This window comes from Pteropus alecto, unplaced genomic scaffold (assembly GCF_000325575.1).
Source record: "Pteropus alecto unplaced genomic scaffold, ASM32557v1 scaffold16, whole genome shotgun sequence".
NCBI lineage: Eukaryota > Metazoa > Chordata > Mammalia > Chiroptera > Pteropodidae > Pteropus > Pteropus alecto.
The window spans coordinates 3811264-3832851 of record NW_006438867.1 but is presented as its reverse complement, the minus strand read 5'-3'; the positions used below and the strand labels follow the sequence as shown (position 1 = coordinate 3832851).

Here is a 21588-nt window from a genome sequence, read left to right as displayed (position 1 = left end):
TCTTTTTCAAATCAAAGATATCTTATATTTAACGTATTCAACAAATTCAACAATTCAAATATGCTCAATAGAAAGGGAAAACAAAATAAATTAATGCAAATTAAATTAATGGAGACAGGGTAAACTCTGAGTAAGAAGCATTCACTCATTCAGCTATTCATTCTTTTAATAAATATTTATTATTGAATGTTGTTTATTGGCACTATTCTAGGTTTTTTAGGTGCTAGGTACAACAGTGAACAAAACGGTAAAACGGTGTCTGCTTTTACTAGAGGAAGGAAGATGTACATTATCCAGGGAGGAGACAGACAGTAACAAGGCAAAATAAAAAAAAAAAAACAAACATAGCAAGCTAGATAGTGGTAAGAACTATGGGAAAAACAAAGCAGGTGAAAAAGAGGAGAAGTGGTGGACTGCAGTTTGAATAGAGTCATTAGGGGAGATTTCACTGAAGACCCCAGGGAGGTGAAGTTGGTGCCAGCTGCGCGGCTGCCTGGGGGAGAGTTTTCAGGGCAGATGAGAGAGCAAGTGTGAACACGTTAGCAGGACCTCACTGGGTAGGAAAATCACTGATGATGTTTCCCTGGGACTAGGTTAGAGGGAGCAAGAGTGAGAGTTGTGTGACATGAATTCGGAGATCAACTGAGGCTTGCAGGTGATTGTTGTGACTTTGATTTTTGCTCTTGAGTGAGAGAGGGAGCCTTTGGAGAGTCTTGAGTGGCTTGGTGTGACGTCAGTTTTAAAAGTATCTCTCCAGCTGCTGTGTTAAATAGGGGACCAAGTGGAAATAGGAGACTAGTTAGGAGGCTATTGCAGTTTTTCAGATTAAAGATGGTGGTAGTTTAGACGAGGCTAATAACAGTGGAAAATAATGGGACTTGGTTAGATTTTTAATAAAGCATACCAAAAACAAAACTCTTCAAGTAGTCAGCTTTTGGATATATTTTGGAGGTAAAGCCAGTAGGAATTTCTATCATTGTGGGGGAAGGGGGAGGTAAATGCATGAGAATTCAAAGGTGACCCAATTTTTTTGAGCTTGCACTACTGAATTGATGAACTTGTCATTTACCGAGATGGGCAAAAATTGGAAAGAGTAAGTTTTGGCTAAGAGTTTGGATTTGGACGAATTAAATTGAAGATGCCGATTCGACATCTAAATAGCGAAGTGAGATAAGTCTGGAGTTTAGGGGAGAAGTCTGTGCTGGAAATGGAAATTCAGCATTGGCAGGTTAGAGATAGGATTTAAAACCATGAGAGTGGGTTTAGGGTACCAATGAAGGCAGTTCAGAGATGAAAGATGACTGAGTAGTGAGTCTTTGAGAAAGCCAGTTTGGAGGATAGGGGGTTGAGGAGAACCCAGCAATAGGAGAATTAGAACAGCCGTGGAGTAACATGTCCTGGAAGTGTTTAAAGGAAGAGAAAATAAATGTCAAATGCTGCTGACGAGTAAATCGAGGACTGAGAAATGGCTGTTGGATTTTGCAGCATGAAGGTCATGGGTGATCTTGATTATCACGCCTTTTACAATTAGTTGACGTGTGGAAAAAAATATTTTATTTAATGAAGACAGTAGTGTACTTTCAGAATTCAAAGAGAACTATTAAATTATGATTGAAAGTACGGTTATTTAGTTTTGCTTGTTTCATTCTAGTACATTTCATGCCAAAACATTCTCTTTTCCTTTGTGATATTTCTTCACTTTGTTTCCATCATTTTTCTCTTTTGAGGAACTGTTTACATGTAGTTGTTTTTTTTCTAGTTTCCTGATTATCTGTTTTTACTGTATTATACGTGTATTTATGCCTAATAGATTTGCAAATAAAAATTTTATAGAAACACAAACCTCTGAGTAGTATGTACTTATGTGCATATGAAATATAGTTATGTAAACTTTCTCTGCAAAATAGGGAAGCTTTATTTTTAAACTATCATATTTTAAATGATTTTTTATTTTAGCCAGTATATTTTGGAAGATATATACATCTTCAAACTGTGCTACCATTTTTCAAGTTAGTTGCAGTTCTTTTAGAAATGCACAGGGGTCAGTTTTTAAGTAACTCAAGGAAACAGTTCTCGTTAGGGCTATATAATTTTTATGAAAGAAGGTTTTATGACACCTGTTAATTCATCAAGCATAGCTTCAAATAATTTTCTTCATCCAAAATTTAAATCCATCCCTTGAGGATGACAATTTGTCTTTAAAAATATAATTTAAAATGCTGTAGAATTTGACCAGTTGTGGGAGCGGGGAGCTACTGCTCCTGGCCCGGGTGACCACCCCTGTAGCCAGATGCTCAGAGGCCAAGACTTGGCCGGGCACCGCCTGACGGAGACAAGAAGGTGATCGCAAGGAAGATACTCGCGCAGTATAAGAAACGAATATGATTTGATCAACAGGAATGACACCATGGAAGATGTATCTGCCCACCAGCCTGCCATAAAGAAGAGGGACCCCAGGCAGCACCTTTGCAGTCAGGAGATGGAGACACTGTGGAGCTGGATGTTGAAGGGGAAGGGAGTGCAGAGGCTGCAGATTGCAGACCCCAGTGGAGCTCCAGGCAAGGCAGCAAATATGCAGCAGACGGTCAGTCAGCATTTAGAGACGCTGCCTGCGTCCCAGGGGTCCTCCGTGTTGTTACCAGCAGAATCACCAGAATAGTGAGAATGGGGCAGGGAACGAGGATCAGAGAGTACCCCTGAAAGCCAGGCCCGACAGTCCCGCCGAGCCACAGCTCACAGTGCTCACCTTGCTACATGTGGAAACTGTGTCTGTGGGTGGAGCACAGTCTTCCAGCCCTGCTGTGCAGGGAGAAGCAATGGAGAAGTGGTGGAGGGTGCTGATGGTTGGTGCAGGAGAGCAAGGTAGACCAGAGAGACAGAATGTGTATCAGGGTTATAGCTGCAGACTGTTCTGCATGGGCCTCACCACAGGCAGTCTGGAGAGGGCAGCAGTCAAGAAGATGAGGAAAATCAAGAGGCTGTGACCCCAGCTCAGCAGCCACCTCAGCATTGGTACCATCGCAACTTCAGTTACTGATGCAGCCATCCAGAACACCCTAAACCACAAGGTGGCACAGAGACAAAGCAGTCAGTCCAGCAGCTGAGAATCGTCCTCTGCGATGCTGAGGAGGGCTGGGTAGAATAAATGCCTGCTTACCAGCTCTGCCATCATCTGGTTCAGTCATTTGGGAAGAAGAAATGAAGTTCCAGCAATGAGAAATGAACTAAAGATTGAAGCTGAAGACCTCAAGGCCTTGCCTTTTGCCCTGTGACCAGAAAACTAGAACTATCTGCATTATCTATGCAGCCTAAAGATGTCTTTTTTTGAGAATGACAAACATCATTTTTTTTTGAAGCCTGGTTTTTCTCAATACACCTTTAAAGTTTTTTTATTTATATGTTTTATATCTGGTCAAATTGAGATTTTTTAAGAACCTCAATTTTAGTTTTTAGTAAAAGTTTACAATTTTTTTTCAAAAAAGTCAACAAACTGCAAGCACCTCTTAATAAAAGTCTTTAAAAAGTGCCGTAGATTTCGAAAATAGTTTTTAAAAAATCTTAGGTGTAAGGAATGTTTTGAGTAATAGAATATATGCGTAATAGTACTAAGGTGAATCTTTTGCAATGTACATTTGATTATATTTGTTTAGGTATATTTGCTTTAAAATTTCAAGCATATTACCTTATTGCTATACTATATACTATACTAGAATTTCAGTGAATGGTGAGAAGGTATAATTTAAAATGATGTAGAATTCGTTTTTCTGAAGTTCTAATATTTTCCCCCATTCTGTAGTATATTTCTCAGGAAGGTCTCATGGAAATAATATTTCTTGAGAACTGCATTTCTATATTAGTTTATCAGGGGTCTTTGCACTGGAAAGTCATTTTCCTAGCTATAAACCCCTTGGCTATCCTTTCGTTGAACATCTTAAATATGTTACTAATTTTTCTGTGTCTTAAAGTATTTCTATTGAAAGTCCAATGACAGTCTAATATAAAATACTTGCTCTTTTTTGCCTACACGGTCAAAGGATTTTTTTCTTTTTTCTCTAAATCTAGCAGTTTTGCTACATGTGTCTTGGTCAGCCTGAGTTGATGGTATGCAATTTTGGTGCATAGTTTTGTATCTTTTTATATTTCGAGCAGTTTTTCTTATACTGTTTAGTATTTGTTCCATTTCCTTGCTTTGGTTTTCTTCAGAGACTTGACTCTCGTGTTTGATTTACTTTATCTTTAATATTTGTTACTTTCTCTTAAATTTTTATCTCCTTATTTCTCATTTTTAAATTTAAAAATAAAAGGAAACTTACAGAAAAGTTACAATCACAGTAGTAAGCAATTTTTTTCCTGGTCTGTTTGAGAGTAGATGATGCCATGATGATCCATCCTCCCTGAATGTTGTGTTCCTACCAACAAGGACATTCTGTTGCCTAGTTAACAACACCAATGCGTTACTACTGTCTCATTCAACTAGAGATTTTGCTAATTATCCATAAAGATCCACTTCACTGCATGACATTACAATGTATCTGTAGTCTGCTCACTTTCCTTCATTTCCCATGTGGATGCCCTCTTCACTGGAAGCAGACGTTAGTGTCCTTTGCTGGCCACTGACCACCTCCCACCCCCTCATGATGCCCTCTTAACCCTTTCTCTGCTCCAGTTCCCCATCCTCAGCTGGGCCCTCAAACTGGCCATCTCCCCTCTGCCCTGTCGTCTTCATCTTTTGGGCAACCCTCTTGTGTAGAGGCCGTGACCCCTCCCTGGATTCTGCGTCACCTCATACTGGGTAGTCCACCTAGCTACATGTGCTCCCCGTCCTGTCCTGCTTGTGTCCTTCTAGCCCTTGGCTGCCTATCTCCCCGTATCAGTGTGCTTGTGACAGGCAGCTTTCCTACGAGTGTGCCCTGCTCACCCCACTCAGGCTCCAACGTGCCGAGCAGCATTCTAAATACGTGGCTTTCAGTCCCCACTGTACATCCAGCTCCCTCACTGGGTCCCCTCTCAGGCTGATGCCCTTCTCATCCTGCGTGGGCTCTGACTCCCGTACAGAGAAGCCCCCCATGTGACCATCTGAACACCCTCCTTACCTTGCACATGCACCGAAACTATGCACCAGTCTACAGCCCACTCCTCTATTTTTGTCCTTTTAGATGGATACTTACTAGTTAGAATTCTGACATCCTGAACTGGGTAGATCTACCCTGCTCATGCTCTACCATCCTGCAGCAAGTTGCCCCTTCTTTCATGAAACCCTTTGCCCCCGTTCCAGTGTGATGGCCCTTGTCATCCTCCTCATCATTGACACCCCCAGCCAAAGAGCTCTCCTATGCGGATGCTGTCTCTCCCTTGCAGAGATGCCTTACTCAGCATGCTCGTTCTCTCTCCATGCTGGCTGGCCCTGTTGGGCGGACACCCTCCTCACCTCTTTAGGGTTTTGATATCGTGTTTCTTGTCTGTATGGACGAGCTTCTCACTCAGTTCAGGGCCCTTCCACCCTGCTGGCCAGCGCAGGTTTTCCGCTCTACCCCGACAGCGGGCACCAGCCTTACTTAGCCACACCTGATAGCTTTATGAGTTTTCAGGAAGTCAGTAGGAAGAGGAAAACAGCTTCCTTTCTTTGTTTTATGTTTGTTTAACAGCATTATTGTGATACAATTTACATATGCTCAATTCACCCATTTAAAGTATAAAATCCAGTGTTTTTTAGTATATTCACAAATATATGTAGTTATGAACATTGTGAATTTTAGAACATTTCATCACCTCCAAAAAGGAACACTACATACTTTAGCTGTCACCTCTCTATTTTCCCATTTCCTATTCGGTCTTAAGCTATTACTGATTTACTGTCTGTTTTCATAGATTTACCTATTCTGGATATTTCATATAAGTTTTGAAATTGGGAAATGTGAGTTTTTCACATTTGTTCTTTCTCAATATTTTTGGTCTATGCTGAGTCTTTTTAATTTTCACATGAATTTTAGAATCAGCTCGTCAGTTTTTGCCAAGACAAACACAACGACAACAAAAAACTCAGCTGGGTTTTTGTTGAGATTGTATTGAATCTGTAGATCAATTTGGGAAGTATTGCCATTTTCACACTATTATGCCTTCTAATCCATGAACACAGGATGTCTTTACATTTATTTGGGTCTTCGTAATTTCTTTCAAAGATATTTTGTACTTTTTGCCCTAAGCCTAATGCTAGAATTCTTCAACTTTTGTTAAATTTATTCTCTAGCATTTTATTACTTTTGATTTGTAAATGCATTTTTATATCTAATGTTGCGATTTTCTTTGCTAGTATATAGAAATACAGTTGGTCTTTGTGTATTGATTCTGTATTCTGCAATCTTGCTGAACTTATTAGGACTACTAGTTTTTTGGTTTTTGTTTTGGCGGATTCATTAAGATTTTCTCTATATCAAGATTATATTATCTGCAGAGATTATTTTACTTCTTTCTTTTGATCTGAATGCTTTTTATGTCTTTTTCTTGCCTAGTTTCCCAAGCTCAGTAGAATATTGAACAGAAGTGAATAGAGCAGCTATCCTTGTCTTGTTACTGATCTTTGAGAGAAAGCTTTCAGTCCTTTGGCATTAAATAATGGTGTTAGCTGTGGGTTTTTCATAGATGCTTTTTATAAGATGGAGTAGTTTCATTCTATTCCTGCTTTGTTGAATGATTTTGTCAAATGCCTTTCTTCCATTTATTAAGGTGGTTATTTATTGAGATGATAATATTTTAATCAATGTAGGTAGAGATTTATCAATTCAGTTGATGTTTTCAAAGAACCAGCTTTTAGTTTTATTGTTTTTTTCCTATTGTTTTTCTTTTTATCTTTCATTAATTTCTCCTGTAATTCTTCTCATTTTCTTTCTTCTGATTGACTTATGTTGAGTTCGTTCTTTTATTATCAGTGTAATAAGGTGGAAGATTTGGTGGTTGATTCGATGTCTTCTTTTTTTATTGTAAACATTTACAGTGGTAAATTTCCCTGTTAAGTGCTAATTTGTCTGGTTATGTTTTGGTATTTGTGACATTATTTTCATTTATTTCAAAATGTTTTATAATTTTCTTTTTGATTTCTTTGACACATTGATTAAAAATTTAGTAATATTTTGTTTATTTCTCCTATATTTTTGAATTCTCCAAATTTCTGTTACTGATTTCTAATTTCACTTCATTTTGGTCAGAGACTATACTTTGTATTATATCTATCCTTGTAAATTTATTCAGGTTTGTTTTATGGCCTAACATTGGTCTATCCAGAAGAATGTTTCACGTACATGTAAGAATTCTGTGTATTTTTTGTCATTGGGCGGAATGTCGTAGAGATGTCTTTAATCAGTTTATAGTGTTTGTTCACATCTTCTGTTTCTTTGTTGACTTCTAGCTAGTTGTTTTATCTACTACCAAAAGTTGGATTTTGACGCCTCTGACTATTATTAAGTTGTCTGTTTCTCCCTTTATTTCTGTCAGGTGCTCTGTTGTTAGGTGCACACATATTTATGATTATTATAACTTCCTGATGGATTGACTTTCTTATTACTAAATGTCACTTTTTAGTAAGATATTTTGTTTTAAAGTCTATTTTGTCTGATATTGGTATAGTGATTTCTTGATAATTTCCTCCTTCTTTTTACTTTAAATCTGTTTTTGACTTTAAATCTAAAGTATGTCTTCTGTAGACAATATGTTGAATCCTATTTCATTTTTCAGTCTAATGATCGCTGCCTTTTTGAGTGCGTTGTTTATTTCATTCACCTTTAGTATTATTGATACAGTTGAGTTTACATCTGTCATTTTATTTTTTGTAACCTATAAACTTCATGTCCTTTTTATTACTTTATTCTTTCTTTATTGCTTTCTTTGGAATTAAGTGAATGTTTTCTAATGTAGCAATTTCATTTCTTTAATGATTTTTTTTCACTCTGTTTTTTGACTTATTTACTTAATAGTTGCTCTAAGGCTTAACATATTTTAACTTATAAAAATCAGCTTCACATTTATACAAACTTAATTCCATTGAGATATAGACATATTACTTCTCTGTTATTCTGTTTTTTTTCTTTTCGTGATACTGTTTTACATAGTACATCTATAAATTTTACAAACCCAACCTTACATTGTTATAATTATTACTTTATTTAGTTGTACATCTTTTAAGGAAGGTGAGAGAAGAAAGAATATCAAATATATGTTTATAGCTTTTGTTACATTAAACTTATTTATCACTTATGCATCTCTTTATTTAGTTACTGCCTGGAATCATTTCTTTAGCTGAGTGTATAGCTTTCCCACTCACCTCTTTTATGTTATTATTAGAAGATAGATTTCATTTCTGTATGTTGTAGGCAAAACATATGTTGTATGCATATTATTTTATACAATTGCTTTGAAATCAGTTAGAAGTAAAAAGAATAAATATGTATTTATACCACCTTTTATAATCACGTAATTACTGTGCTCTTTGTTTTTTCTGTGGATGCAAATTACTGTTTGAGTCATTTAACTTTTAATTTGAAAGACTTCCTCTGTTATTTCTTGTAAGATGAGTTAGCTAGCAACAAATTATCACAGCTTTTATTCATTTGGGAATATATTTTATTTTGCTTTCAGATGTGAAAGATTGCTTTGCTGGATATAAATTCTTGGTTGTAAAGTTTTTTTTGTTTTTTTTTTTTGAGCATTTTGAATATTTTATTCCCTTGTGTTCTTGCTTCCAGGTTTTTCAGATGATAAGACTGCTGTTGATTTTATTAATGCTCCTTTTTAAGTGAAGTCATTTTTCTTATGCTGCTTTAAAGATTTTCTCCTTGTCTTTTGCTTTCAGCATTTTTACTGTTATTTTTTGATTGTAAATTTCTTTGCTTTTATCCTTCTTTGAGTTAATGGGCTTCCTGAATGTGTAAATTAATTTTTATCAATGAATTGAGAAGTTATCAGCTATTAAGTTTTTGAATATTTTTCTTCTCTGTTCTCTTTCTTCTCTACTTTTGCTATTCTCATTCTTTATATGTTAGTATACTTAATTGTTTCCCACATTTCTCTGAAGTTTTGATCATTTTTCTTCACTCTTTTCTCTCTCTGGTTTTTGGACTGTATTGTCTATCAGTTTAGCTTCATGATTACTATTTTTTTTCTTTTGCTTGGTCAAAATCTGCTGAATTCTTCTAGAGAATTTTTCAAAGCAATTATACTTTCCAAGTCCAGCATTTCCATTTGGATAGTTTTTATAGAAGCTGTTAATTGATATTCTGTATTTAATATGATATTGTCATCATACCTGTATTTACTTCTCTAATTATGGTTTCCTTTTGTTCTTTGAACATACTTTTAATGGCCACTTTGAAGTGTTTTTCTGTTAAATCTCACATCTGTTTTCTCTCACCAGCAGTGTCTGCTGCCTGTTCTCCCCTCCTCCCCCCCAAATATGGGTCATATTTTCTTTTAAAAACTTATAAATCTTTATTGAAGTATAATTTACATATCATACAATTCACTTAATTTAAGCGTACAAGTTTATTTTAAGTAAACTTACAGAATTGTGCAAACATCACCGCAATCCAGTCTCACCCCAGAAAGTTACCTCATGCCTGTTGGCTGTCACTCCTCATTCTCATCCCTGCCCATCTCATACCATTTTATCTAACAGTTTTCCTTCTGAAAGGCCTTATTAAAAGAATAATCCAATAGAGATCGATATTCACAGATATGCTTATTATAGCTTAATATATAATTTTGAAGACTCAGAAGCAATCTAAATATCACAGATGGGGTGAAGAGAAGAAAATTATTATATTTACATAATGGGTTATATGTTTGTAATCATTTAAATTGTATTATATATTTTAAACTTAAATGTGTTAGAGCTAATTAATTATGAGGTGAGGTTGTTTTGCTCCAACAAGCTAAAGAAGGGAATTAAAGCCTCTGTATTGTGGACTGAAAAAAAAAAATCACCTTTTTTTTCAAATAAGAATAGGTTTTAATAGTCATTTTATTTCCCTGAAAAGATTTTATTACTTCCAATACAATATAGTAAACATTGTCAATTCCATTGTAAGATGTATGAACAAAATGAAAATAAAGGTTTTGTTCCGAACAGTGAAATATATATAATGCAGTGTGGAGAAGCTGATTACAGTGTTTTACAACACATTTTGTATTTTATTTTAATCATTATTTTTAGAAAGCAGGTATGCTGAGTTCTTAAGCATAGTAGTTATAATAATACCCCATCTGAAACAAAAACAAAAAATGGATAAGAAGAATCAATAAACCACTTCAGACATTGTTTTTGAAGGATAACCATGAGCCAAAGAGAGTGATACCTTTAGTGTTTTGTAGGACTTTTCACTTAAATTCATTGATGATTGTAAAAATAAATTATATCATTAACTGTTAGTACATTGATTGTAAAAATAAATTATATAATTAACTGTTAGTACATATGATTATAAAAATAAATTATATCATTAACTGTTAGTACAAGACTTTCAGCTCAAAAAAAAATTATTGCTTGCAAGTTCAGTTGTAGAGCAAAGAACATTGGTGATTTCATATTTCTATTTAAGAGTGCTGTGTTTCTTAAAATAGCCAACTCTTTTATACACACAAAATATAAAGGAAAAGGGCACAGTCTCTATGAAAAGAAGCAAAGAAAAATATTTAAATAGGGTAAAAACAGAAAAGTGGTAGGTTTTAGCAGTAGTAGAAACAGGAGTTTAATGATCGCATTGAGTCCAGATGGAAGGCCAAAATCAAGAAAGACAAAATAGAGTATTATGTTTTTTAATCTTAAGAATAAGAAATGGATAATTTTATTCTAAATTCAGAATTTGCCCTGAATAAGGAAATGTCATTTAAAAGTAGTTCGAAAATGATTAGAGGAAAAACATTAAAAGGATTCCATTAGGGTCAATTTCATCGTACAGCTTTACAATTCAGAGAACATTTATTAAAGCATTTCTATGCACAGAGCACTGTTATAGGCATTATGGAAGATGCAAACTGTAAACTGCCTTTAAGGACCTCGTAACCAAGAGAGGGGGGAGACAAAGAAAACCTAAAAAGTTAACTTGACTGAACTTATAATCATGATATAGTCTGTGAACACTAAGCCCTATGGGATCATGGAGAAGGATTCTGATTGTAGGAACTAGGAAATTGTTCATAGAGGAGATAGCTTTAAAACCAGTTCAGTCAGGCACATGACGCTTCTAAGATTAGTAATGAAGCTCATAAAGATGAAGTGATTTTTTTTTTTGTTTATTTTGGTAGAGAACAGTCTCCTTCGCTCAAAAACTTCCCATGAACTCAACCAAAAATGCTTTGATTTTTTTTTTAAATCCACTGGTACTCTAACTAGTTTCTTTTTCGTATAAGGATAATAATTTGCAAAAATCTTTAAAACTTGCTATCAAATTGCAAAATTTCTTGCTTAATTAATTTAGAGACATTCAACCTGACTTCTGATTTTGTCCATGATGAAGTAGCTAGTACTGGATGTAACCTGCAACTGTCTGTTATTGGTTTCTGTTATGAGTTCGTTTTTTGTTTGTGTGTTTGCTGTTTGAGTCCAGCTGGAAGTGGGATCGCATGGCATTTGTCTTCCTCTGCCTGGCATCTTTCACTTAGCTTAATGCCTTCAAAGCCCCTCCATGTTGTTGCAAATGGCAAGATTTCATTCTGTTTTCGGGCTGAATAATATTATGCTCTGTGTGTGTGTGTGTGTGTGTGTGTGTGTGTGTGTGTGTGTGTGTACACCATTTTTTTTTAATCCATCATCAGTGGACACTTAGGTTGTGTTTTCATATTTTGGCTTTTGAAAATAATGCTGCTCTGAACGTGGAGTTACATATATCTTTTCTCATTAGTGGTTTCATTTTCTTTGGGTAAATACTCAGAATTGCTGGATCATATGGTAATTCTATTTTTAATTTTTTTGAGGAGCATTGATACTGTTGATGGTACCTACACCAATTTACATTTCTGCCAACAGTGCACAAGGGATCCCTTTTCTTCATATCCTATTAACACTTATTTTTTGCCTTTTTGATAATTGCCCTTCTGACAAATATGAATTGATATCTCATTGTGGTTTCATTTATTTTGCTTGATAACTAGTGATATTGAGGATCTTTTCGTGTGCCTATTGATTATTTGTATGTCTTCTTCGAAAATATGTCTCTTAAGATCCTCTGCCGGTTTTTAAAACGGATTGTTTGGTTTTTTTTGGCTATTTTGTTGTATGAGGTCTTTTTATATTTTGGCTATTAACCCTTTATCAAATTTATGATTTGAAAATATTTTCTTGTATTTGGTGGGTTACCTTTTCATTTTGTTGATTAAAAACCATAAGAAGGTTTTTAGTTTGTTGTAGTCTTGTTTATTTTTTCTTTTGTTACCTTTGCTTTTGGTTTCAAATCCCATTCCCTCGCAAAAATCCTTAATTTAAGATAGGTCTAACTAGCTAGAGCGCACATTGCTCTTCCTCCAGATGTTATCCCCATCATCGCTTCTCTTAGTGTGGTATTATCAGCATAAGGAGGCAGCACACCCCTACTTGATAAAACTCCAACTTGCTCCTGGCTCCTCCAACTCTTTTTGTCTCTCCTCTTCCTTATTTGGTCTGTTTCTCCAGTGTCTTAATGTCCTCTACACTCTCCCCCCAGTTCCCTCAGTTGTATAATTTTATTTCTGCAAATTAGCTCATATGTTTTACGCCTTCAAAGTAATTCTGTTTCTGAGCAGTGCTCTGTAGCGTAAGTCAAAAATTTAGCATATCTGAAATTTTACTTTAAAATGATGGGCTAGAAACACAAATAATAAACATTTTGAGCATTTATGATCTTATTATAATATATATTACAATATTTTATTTACGATACCAAGGCAATCAGTGAAGAAGGTGATTAGATCAGTTTTATACTGCCAGCATTACTACCTAATATAATCATCGTGATTTCATTCAAAATTTTTTAAAAGACCTTTTAAAAAGTCTTTTTCCATTTAATTATCACTTGTTCTTTAGTGCATTAGGGATTGAAATAGAATATTTTAAATGAGTACATATTTTAATCCCAACCGTTACCTCTAGCTTGGGAAGTGTGAATTTGTGCATTTAAAAAAGATTAAAGTTTGAAACTTTGAGGTGAGAAATAATGTTCTACATTTCATTTAATGGAGAGAGAACAAAAGTTCTGATCTGAGAGTGTGCAGTTGTGTTAGCTAATTTGTAATATTGAACTATGTAAATGTAATTACATTCCAGAGATGAGAAGCACCGTCCAGAACCACACATACATGCATTTTTAATCATCCACACTGCTCTTCTCTGGGAACATGCTTAATAACGAATGGTATGCATCCACGTTCAAGGTAGAAAGGCCCTAGATACTAGTCTGGAAGTAGAACTGGCTAAATTTGGCCTGACATGTTTGGTCTGCACAGTGTTTTAAAATGTTTGGATTAAATTACAAATTAGGTAATTTTATATTAAAAAAATCCAGATTTTATGTTTGTCTTAAATTATGGAAGAACTGGCAATATTGTACAATAATTGGCTTGAGCCGAGCAGCAGGGGTCATTTTTTTAGACAAGGCACACACACTCTAGTTGGAAGAAGTCCCCACCTGGCCCCCTGCACTTCTATGTGTTATCTGTTTGCCTCCTGTAAAAACTTGAGTTTGGAATATTGGATTTAATCTCATCACATTAGAGTAAGAAAATGGAGCCACATCATTTAAATTATTTTTTTGATCTTAAATAAGTGTCAAGAGATAATTAGTGGTGGAGCCTGGATTATTATCTGGGTCACTTCACTGTCAGTCCTTTAATACTGACCATAAATGAGAAGGCATGACATTTTGTCTTGGCTCCATCCCTTCTGGCTCTTAAGGTCTTTAATGTTTGGTTTGCATAGTGTAAGGTGAAAATAATAATACTTATATCCTGTGATTGTTGAAAAGGTTAAATATAATTTGTCATATTGGCAGAGAAATTTTAACTGTTTCTAACAATACCTTTCTTATTACATTTGGTGCATCTATATTTCTTCTCTAAAGTGGTGACATGTTTTAATAAACTTCTTGTTTGGGTTTAACAAGGCTATTGTCACACTTTTGTGTAGTGGCATTGGTATTCAGTATGTTGATATACTTTCTATAGAAAAGGCAAAAATTTTTCATATAAACACTTTGTATTCTCAACAATAGTCATTTTTCAATATAAGTAATTCGTGTGTCAGGCACTGTGTGTGTGTGTGTGTGTGTGTGTATGTACACACTTTTGAGGGTATTAACAGGACAATTTTTTGCTATGGAGTATTAAAGTAAAATTTGATTTATTTAATTTCAGCTGGCCTCATGTTTTTTCTAATAAAATAATTTTGTTGTGAATAATAAAAAACAATAAAAATGAGAAAATGACGATCTGACTGTGTTTATCAGCATAATAAAATTTAACTCTTATAGAACTGAAATGAGAATAACAAAATAATATAAAACCACTGATTAATGTCTGGCACTTGGAGGAGTCACAGCAGGTTTTTATTATCTTAAATGTTTCTCTGCTTTAAAACTTTAGAGTTTTATTCTGTTACATTTAAAATGAGTGTTTAATTTAGTTTTATTTTTTTAGAGCACCTTCAAGTTTAAGTCTGAGAGTGATATTCATTTGGCAGAACATCATAAACAGGTTCTGTATGATGGAAAACTTGCAAGTAGTATTGCATTTACATATAATGCTAAAGCAACCGATGCTCAGCTATGCCTGGAATCCTCGCCAAAGGAAAACGCATCAATTTTCGTGCATTCTCCACATGCTCTAATGCTCCAGGTGGGTGAATAGTAACTTAGTTTTCACTTTCTCGTCAGCATTAACAGTATCTTTATTTTACCTGTTAAGCATTGCTCATCTATAAATTGCCAATTGCTGTTTGTTTTTCTTTTTTGGTTTTCTAGTTCTTTGAATGATGTTTTTGCTTTCTGCCTCTTTTGGGGCAATGTACTTTACCTTGGACTTGTCTCCTTCGTAGGATGTCTGTCATTTCTGTTATCTTGTATGTCCTACAGCCTTTGAAATAAAATCATTTGATTAGTTAAACAGGTAGTTGTTAATATAAAAGTATACTTTGGTTTAAGAACATATTAATATAACTTGCTAACATGAAGTTACCTGAAGTGTCTTTAAATCCATTAGTGGTATTTCTTATTCTAAAATATCTTTTGATTTGTAAATTTAATTTCAGTATAAAAATCTATCAAGATTTCAGGTTTCAAATTTTTATTTTATATGTGTATCAAAAATGTATAATTGAGGGTTTTTAAAATATCTAATGTTATTTAATACTTTTACAAAGTTATTTGAAACAAGGAAATAATAATAACATGCTTCAGAAATGTAATAAACATTTTTGTTTTTCAACATAGGATGTGAAAGCTATAGTAACACATTCAATTCATAGTGCAATTCATTCCATTGGAGGGATTCAAGTGCTTTTCCCACTCTTTGCCCAACTGGACAATCGACAGCTCAATGATAGTCAAGTGGAAACAACCGTCTGGTAAGTGTTCTTTGACTGTGTATTTCCTTATATTTTTTACACGCTTAATTTATGCCTGGTATACTTGGTGCTGTGTAAATGTATTACAATGTTTGGTTTTTATCCTGCAAGTGGTAATAAAAGTTTCTTTAATACCAAGGCAGATATATATTTACCTAATATAAACAAACCTGACACTGAGGTTCTTATAGCCATGAAGGAGTGACTTCTTTCATAATAAATAAATAAATCCCTTCAGGCGTAGTGTAGTGATTATAATGTGCAGTTGGGGGAAAACCTCAGTCCTGACCTTTTCCTTTAAATGCTCATGGTTTGGATCGTTCATGAAATCCTGTCAGGTTCAACAACATTACTAAAATAAAGTTTATTCTGAAGAATAGTATTTAATAACAAATAATTGATATTGTAAATACTGGCATTACTTTATAATGCTGTTATCATAAGACTAGCACAGTATTAATTGATATTAGCTTTTTTTAATATGTATTTCATTTTTGAGAACCCAAATCTAACTTGTGGCATGTTTATATTTATATAAAAATTCAGTATCTTCTAATTAGATTGATTTCATGTGCAATTTTTGTAGCTTCCTTTTTATTAATAATTTTTTTATTAAAAAATCTCATTCAGCAAACCGATTTAATCTTAGAATCATAAATGTAAGAAATTAAACGTAAATTTCAATAGCGATTTGACTGTGTACATTGCTATGTTGGAGAATTTAAAGAGAAAGTTTTATTGGTAAACATTAATTTCTACTTCAAAAATAATATAGGAATGCTTCATTAGTATGAACACATATACATGAAATCCTTTATGGTCATACACTTTTGGAATGATGAAAAAACTAGTGAAAAGCTAAGATGGGCAATACTTAAAATCCATGATTTTCTCATTCTTATATCTAAATTATTAATAAAATTCCATTTTACTATTGCTGTTAATATTGTCCTTGCATTGGGACTGTCTTTATGTCTAGTATAAATATAAATATAAATGTGACCTGTACATTTACCAAATTCAACTCTCATCCATGGATCATGCTTTCTTTTGTATAAAGTATAAAGTTGGGAATTTTAAAACGAAAAGCTTTCAAGTAAAAAGGGATCCTTTGGTCATGCCCTGCTATGATACTGCTTTGCTGCGAGATCTTAAATAATTTCATTGGGAGGCAGATCGGTCTTTTGGAAAAATTAAACTTTAAATTCCATTCCTGGATTTAAATTAAAAATGTTTTGTTTTTTATCATCTAAGTGACCCAGTACACATAATGATTAGTAATTATAAATCTAGTAAGTGCCACGAAAAGAAGTTCGAGATGAAGTAGCCAGTAGAAAATGCCATGTGTAATTTAAAGATTCTTTATGAATTAAGTCTATAATTATTTTAACCTGAAATGGAATTTTTTTGCTTTGTGAAGAAAAATTAGAAAGATTATGCAGTTTGAAATAACTAAAATTATTTGCAATAACATTTCTTAATGAATCGCTATTATAAAATCTTGGTTCTAAAATCATATTTAACAGGTTATGTGGTCCATTCATCCAAGGCACATGGTTATTTTTCATTGCCTGTCTTCAAAATTTATTTTAGTGTTTATATTATATTTTGATATTAAATTGCATTTATTTTATCTTGGAGATAAAAGACAGTGTAAGAGGTTAGCACTCTGATTTTCATTATGATTTGTTTTTAGTTTTTTATATCATTCTTCTTAGTTTCTATGTATTAAATAACTTCAACTTTTTAAATGCTGTATAAATTCTTAGTTTATAGGCAATAAAAAGCATATAATAAAATGGTTTCACTCTCCTCTTTAATAAATACATACCCAATTCCAAGTTACCTTGTGATTTCGTTATGTGCTATTTTGAATTCTTATTTACTACTTTTTCATTAATTGTGTCAGTGCCCTTGATGTCTGAGGTTCACTTGTGTGTGGAGAGTTGTGTGTATCAGTAATACAATCTTTTGTTATTTAAAGATTTCTAGGGGATCATTAGAGACAAGTGTGTGCACGAGTGGTAATCTTTCGGCTTTTAAAATGTTAAAGGCGAGTTGTTGAGTGGAATTTCTCCCGCTATTTGAAGAACCAACATTCTTAGATATAGGGCAAGAATTGATAGAATTTCTTATTTTCTGGGTAATCATAAATTCATGTAGATGAATGAAACCTTGAGATAGGATATATCATCTTATTTTTAGTCAGTAATAAATTGTTCTAGAGAAATGAGAATTTATTTGAAGTTTTTAAATCTTGTAGATTTGATAAACATTTTTTGAAAATCTCTTTGCATTATAAATATTTGTCAACATTTCAGTTTAATTCTTAATTACTTTTTGGAGAAAATGAGCTAAGCTCTAAAACAAGTTACTTCTCTACCTTCTGTATTTCAATTGAAGCATTCTAGTTTCCATGTACTTTATTTAGTCGTCTCTCTTTTTGAAACTTGTTACTGTTTCTATAAGATTAACCTTTGTTGACACTATTATACTGTTATAAACCTCGAGTTTTACTCTATATAGGGGTCTTAATATTAAAATGATTTATTAAAGGAATAATCTTATTTTCTGGAGCCTTTCAAAGTAGGCCTTATTCGTGCAGGAGAATTTTTGTGCCTTTGTTTTGTTGTGAAGGCTGTGTATTACAGTGGTTTATATGTGTGGCAGACTTGGATTCAAATCCTAAGTTTACTATTTACTATAAGTGTAACTCTGAGTGTGTTATTAACTTTTTTGTGCTTCAGTTTCTACCATTATAAAATAGGAATAATAATAGTTTATTGGATTATTTAGATTAAATGTGATAAAATATATAGATTGACATGGTAAGCTCTCAATACATGCTGGTTCTTGTTATTATGACATATTATATATCATCAATCTTAGGAATTGGTCATTGTAATAAGGACCATATTACTTTATATTTGAACTTATTTCTACCGATGATGTTATTTACAATTGAGAATTACTTATTTTAAGTAGGACTTGTATTTTGATTTTTCAGTTGATTTTTCAATTGTGATGAAAACAGGTTTTGAAATATCTATCAGTTTTCTAGATAGAATGGCTTAAAATTGAGGAATGTGGTAACTCAAGTTTTAACCAGGTCAGACAAATACCACCAAGTCAAACAAGCTTGCACGGGTTAAAGATGATTTTTCTTCAGCTAACTTTTGGATTTTTTCAGGCACCCTCTTACTATAAAACTCCAGGAATAACACTCTACTTACTCCCTTTTCTTTTAACATGTAGTTATTCTTTATTATGGCACAAAACATTAACCAACAAAGGAGTAGATAAATATTATTGAACTGAGTTAAATAGCTTGTAGCAACAAATAGTATTTTTGATGTGATCTGTTTTTGAATAAGTAAATTAGGCCGGTATGGAGTTTACCGTTGTGATTTTTCCTATTCATAATGATTCTCAAGCAGCGTGATCACCCTGGAATAATTCTACCAAGTAATCAAAGCTATTTGGATGTTTTGTCATTCCTCAGGAAGTTGTATTATATTGTGCTGGTCGATACCCCTTAGTCCAGTGAATATTGAGAGCAATAACTACACAATTGCTTTTCACTTGACATTTAATAACTTCTTATTTAATGACTAAAAGAATGAGCAAATGATTTATAAATTATTTCATAAAGTATAACTCCCATCTTGAAGTAATTATATGTTTTGTGTTTTGTGTCTAGGAATGACTGTAAATTAGAAATTTCTTTTTCCTTTGATTTGGATGATCATTTACCTTAACTGCAAATAACATGTCATTCTCAAATTTAGTCCATCCCCTTCTTTTAAGAACGTGTATTATTAAATACTATTGTGAAACAAAACAATAAATCTCATTGTATAACTTAAGAAGAATTTGCTTTGAAAAAATATGTTTTCTAGCACAAAATATAAATAGACTTTTGTATATCAAACAAAAATATACAGAGAGAGAGTTTTCATTAGAGGCAGTGTGATGCTATGAGCAAGTCTTCTTTGGGTGTCAGACAAATTAAAACTCAAGCCGGTGTTCTGTTACATACTGCTTGATTTTAGATGATGAGGCTGTCCAAGGGCGTGTAGTAGCAGCACATGGTGTTTATGAGTACTTACTATGTGCCAGTCACTGTTTTTAATTGTATTTCTCATCTAATCCTGCTCTGCTGATGAGGGAGAGAAAAATTAAGTAACTTGCTCAAGGTCACAGAGACTTAAGTGGCAGATGAGAACCAGGGTTCTAGTCCTGAAGGTCTGGCTCCAGAGCCCTCACCGGAAACCACAGTGGACAACTCTGAGTCAGTTTTGCTAGCTGTGGAATGATTTTAATCGTGCCATCTTTATTTGGTTGTAATATGATTGAAAATAAAATAGTATGTGTAAAGTATTATAGTGTCTGGTACATAGTAGGCATTTAATGAGTTTTTTTCTTTCCTTAGTAAATATTGATAATCTCTTGATGTGATATAATTTTATATCACTAAACTGTATTTTAATGCCATTTAACTCTGATAAATATTATAAACTGAAAAATGAATTATAAGTGATAATTTCAATGAATTATTAAAAGTATGTAAATATTTTTCTCAGGAAAGTATTCTTTTTGTTTTTAATTATGATACTGGTTGTTTGACCAATGGAATATAAGATATAAAACAAAATTAGACAATCTCATAAAGCATTTGTCAATGATTCTATCATTAAGAATTGTCTGTAATATGAATATTTATGACTCATTGTTTAGTGAATTTAAATTGAGATTTTTTTCTTAAAAACAATCTTGCTAACCAAAGTTGTAATAGTAATTATTTTGAATTTTATAGCCCCCTTAATAATTAAGCAGCTCCCTTAATAATGAAGTTTCATTGTAAAGTTAATTAGCACTACTGTCAAAATTACCTGGAAATTTCAGCATTTCAGTGTCTTAACTACTTAGACCATATTTCTTATTCTGCTTCAAAGTGACATAAAAATCTTTTGTCTGACCTTGTTTTCTGATTTTTTTATTCAAGGACAAGTGCCTGACATGCATATAATGTCAAAATCTTATTATATACTTTTAACTCAACTGACATAAATAATGAAATTCGATTTCTTTCAGGAGGAAAAGGAAGTGAAATTAATACTTGTTTATGATTGTCTCTTATGTAGGTTGTTGTTCATATATCTAGAATATAATTTTTATTTCAGTTTCCAATAGTATTTAAATATTTTTGAATATATACCTATTGAATCATATTACTTTTATTTTCTTTATGTTTTTCAGAATTATACATCTGTTGCTTCTTAATATGTGTATTTTGCTAGTTTGCCTTTTTTATAAATATTACTAAATAGTATTGAAAATATTCTTTTAAGTGAAATATACACAAAAAGTGCTTTTGAAGTACATATGATACTAGTACTATTAGAGGAGAAAAACCAAATAATAATTTGTATAGTGGGATTAACGATAGTTTGAATTCACTGTGCAAATTAATTTGTAAGGAGTAAAAAATAAAGTACATTATGTATTCTGCCTGAAATCGGGAAATTTTATTGTGATGTTCAAATAGCTTTCTGTTGTTTGGCAGGTGAGTCCTTTTTACTCAAAGGAGCCTGCACAGAAGATACCTAATAATAAAGATTATTGTACATCTGGCAATTTAACATGTTTTTCATAATAAGTAATTACTTTTCTACAGTAACTCTTTTATAAAAAATTTTCTTTAAATTTAGTGAAATCCATTTTTAATGCTATATTACTTTGTGTTATTTCAGTTTACAACACATTTTTTGCTTCTTTATCCCGTAAATGCTTCTGGTTTATCTTTACTTCAAAAAAAAGGACACATCTTTAATGAACCTGTTGCCTTAAATTTTCCTGTAGTTTGCATGTCACATCCTCTGTATTGTTATTTTATTCATGGAATAGCATTCATTTCTTTCTTTTAACTTTTCTATGCCTTTACATTCCTTTTGAAAATAAGGAAGGTAAATTGCTTTATTTATTTTGACTTTATGATATCATACAGTCTA

At 33.1% G+C, this 21588-nt stretch overlaps 1 protein-coding gene across 8 annotated transcripts in view; it reads left to right on the top strand.

The window, feature by feature from the left end:
• Positions 1 to 21588, top strand: part of NBEA (neurobeachin) — a 557443-nt gene that overhangs the window by 23151 nt on the left and 512704 nt on the right. For all 8 annotated transcript variants that reach the window (XM_025049493.1, XM_025049492.1, XM_025049491.1 and 5 more), the window contains exons 8-9: positions 14653 to 14850; positions 15444 to 15577. In XM_025049493.1, the coding sequence (XP_024905261.1) occupies positions 14653 to 14850; positions 15444 to 15577 (332 nt within the window). The remainder of the gene's footprint in view (positions 1 to 14652; positions 14851 to 15443; positions 15578 to 21588) is intronic.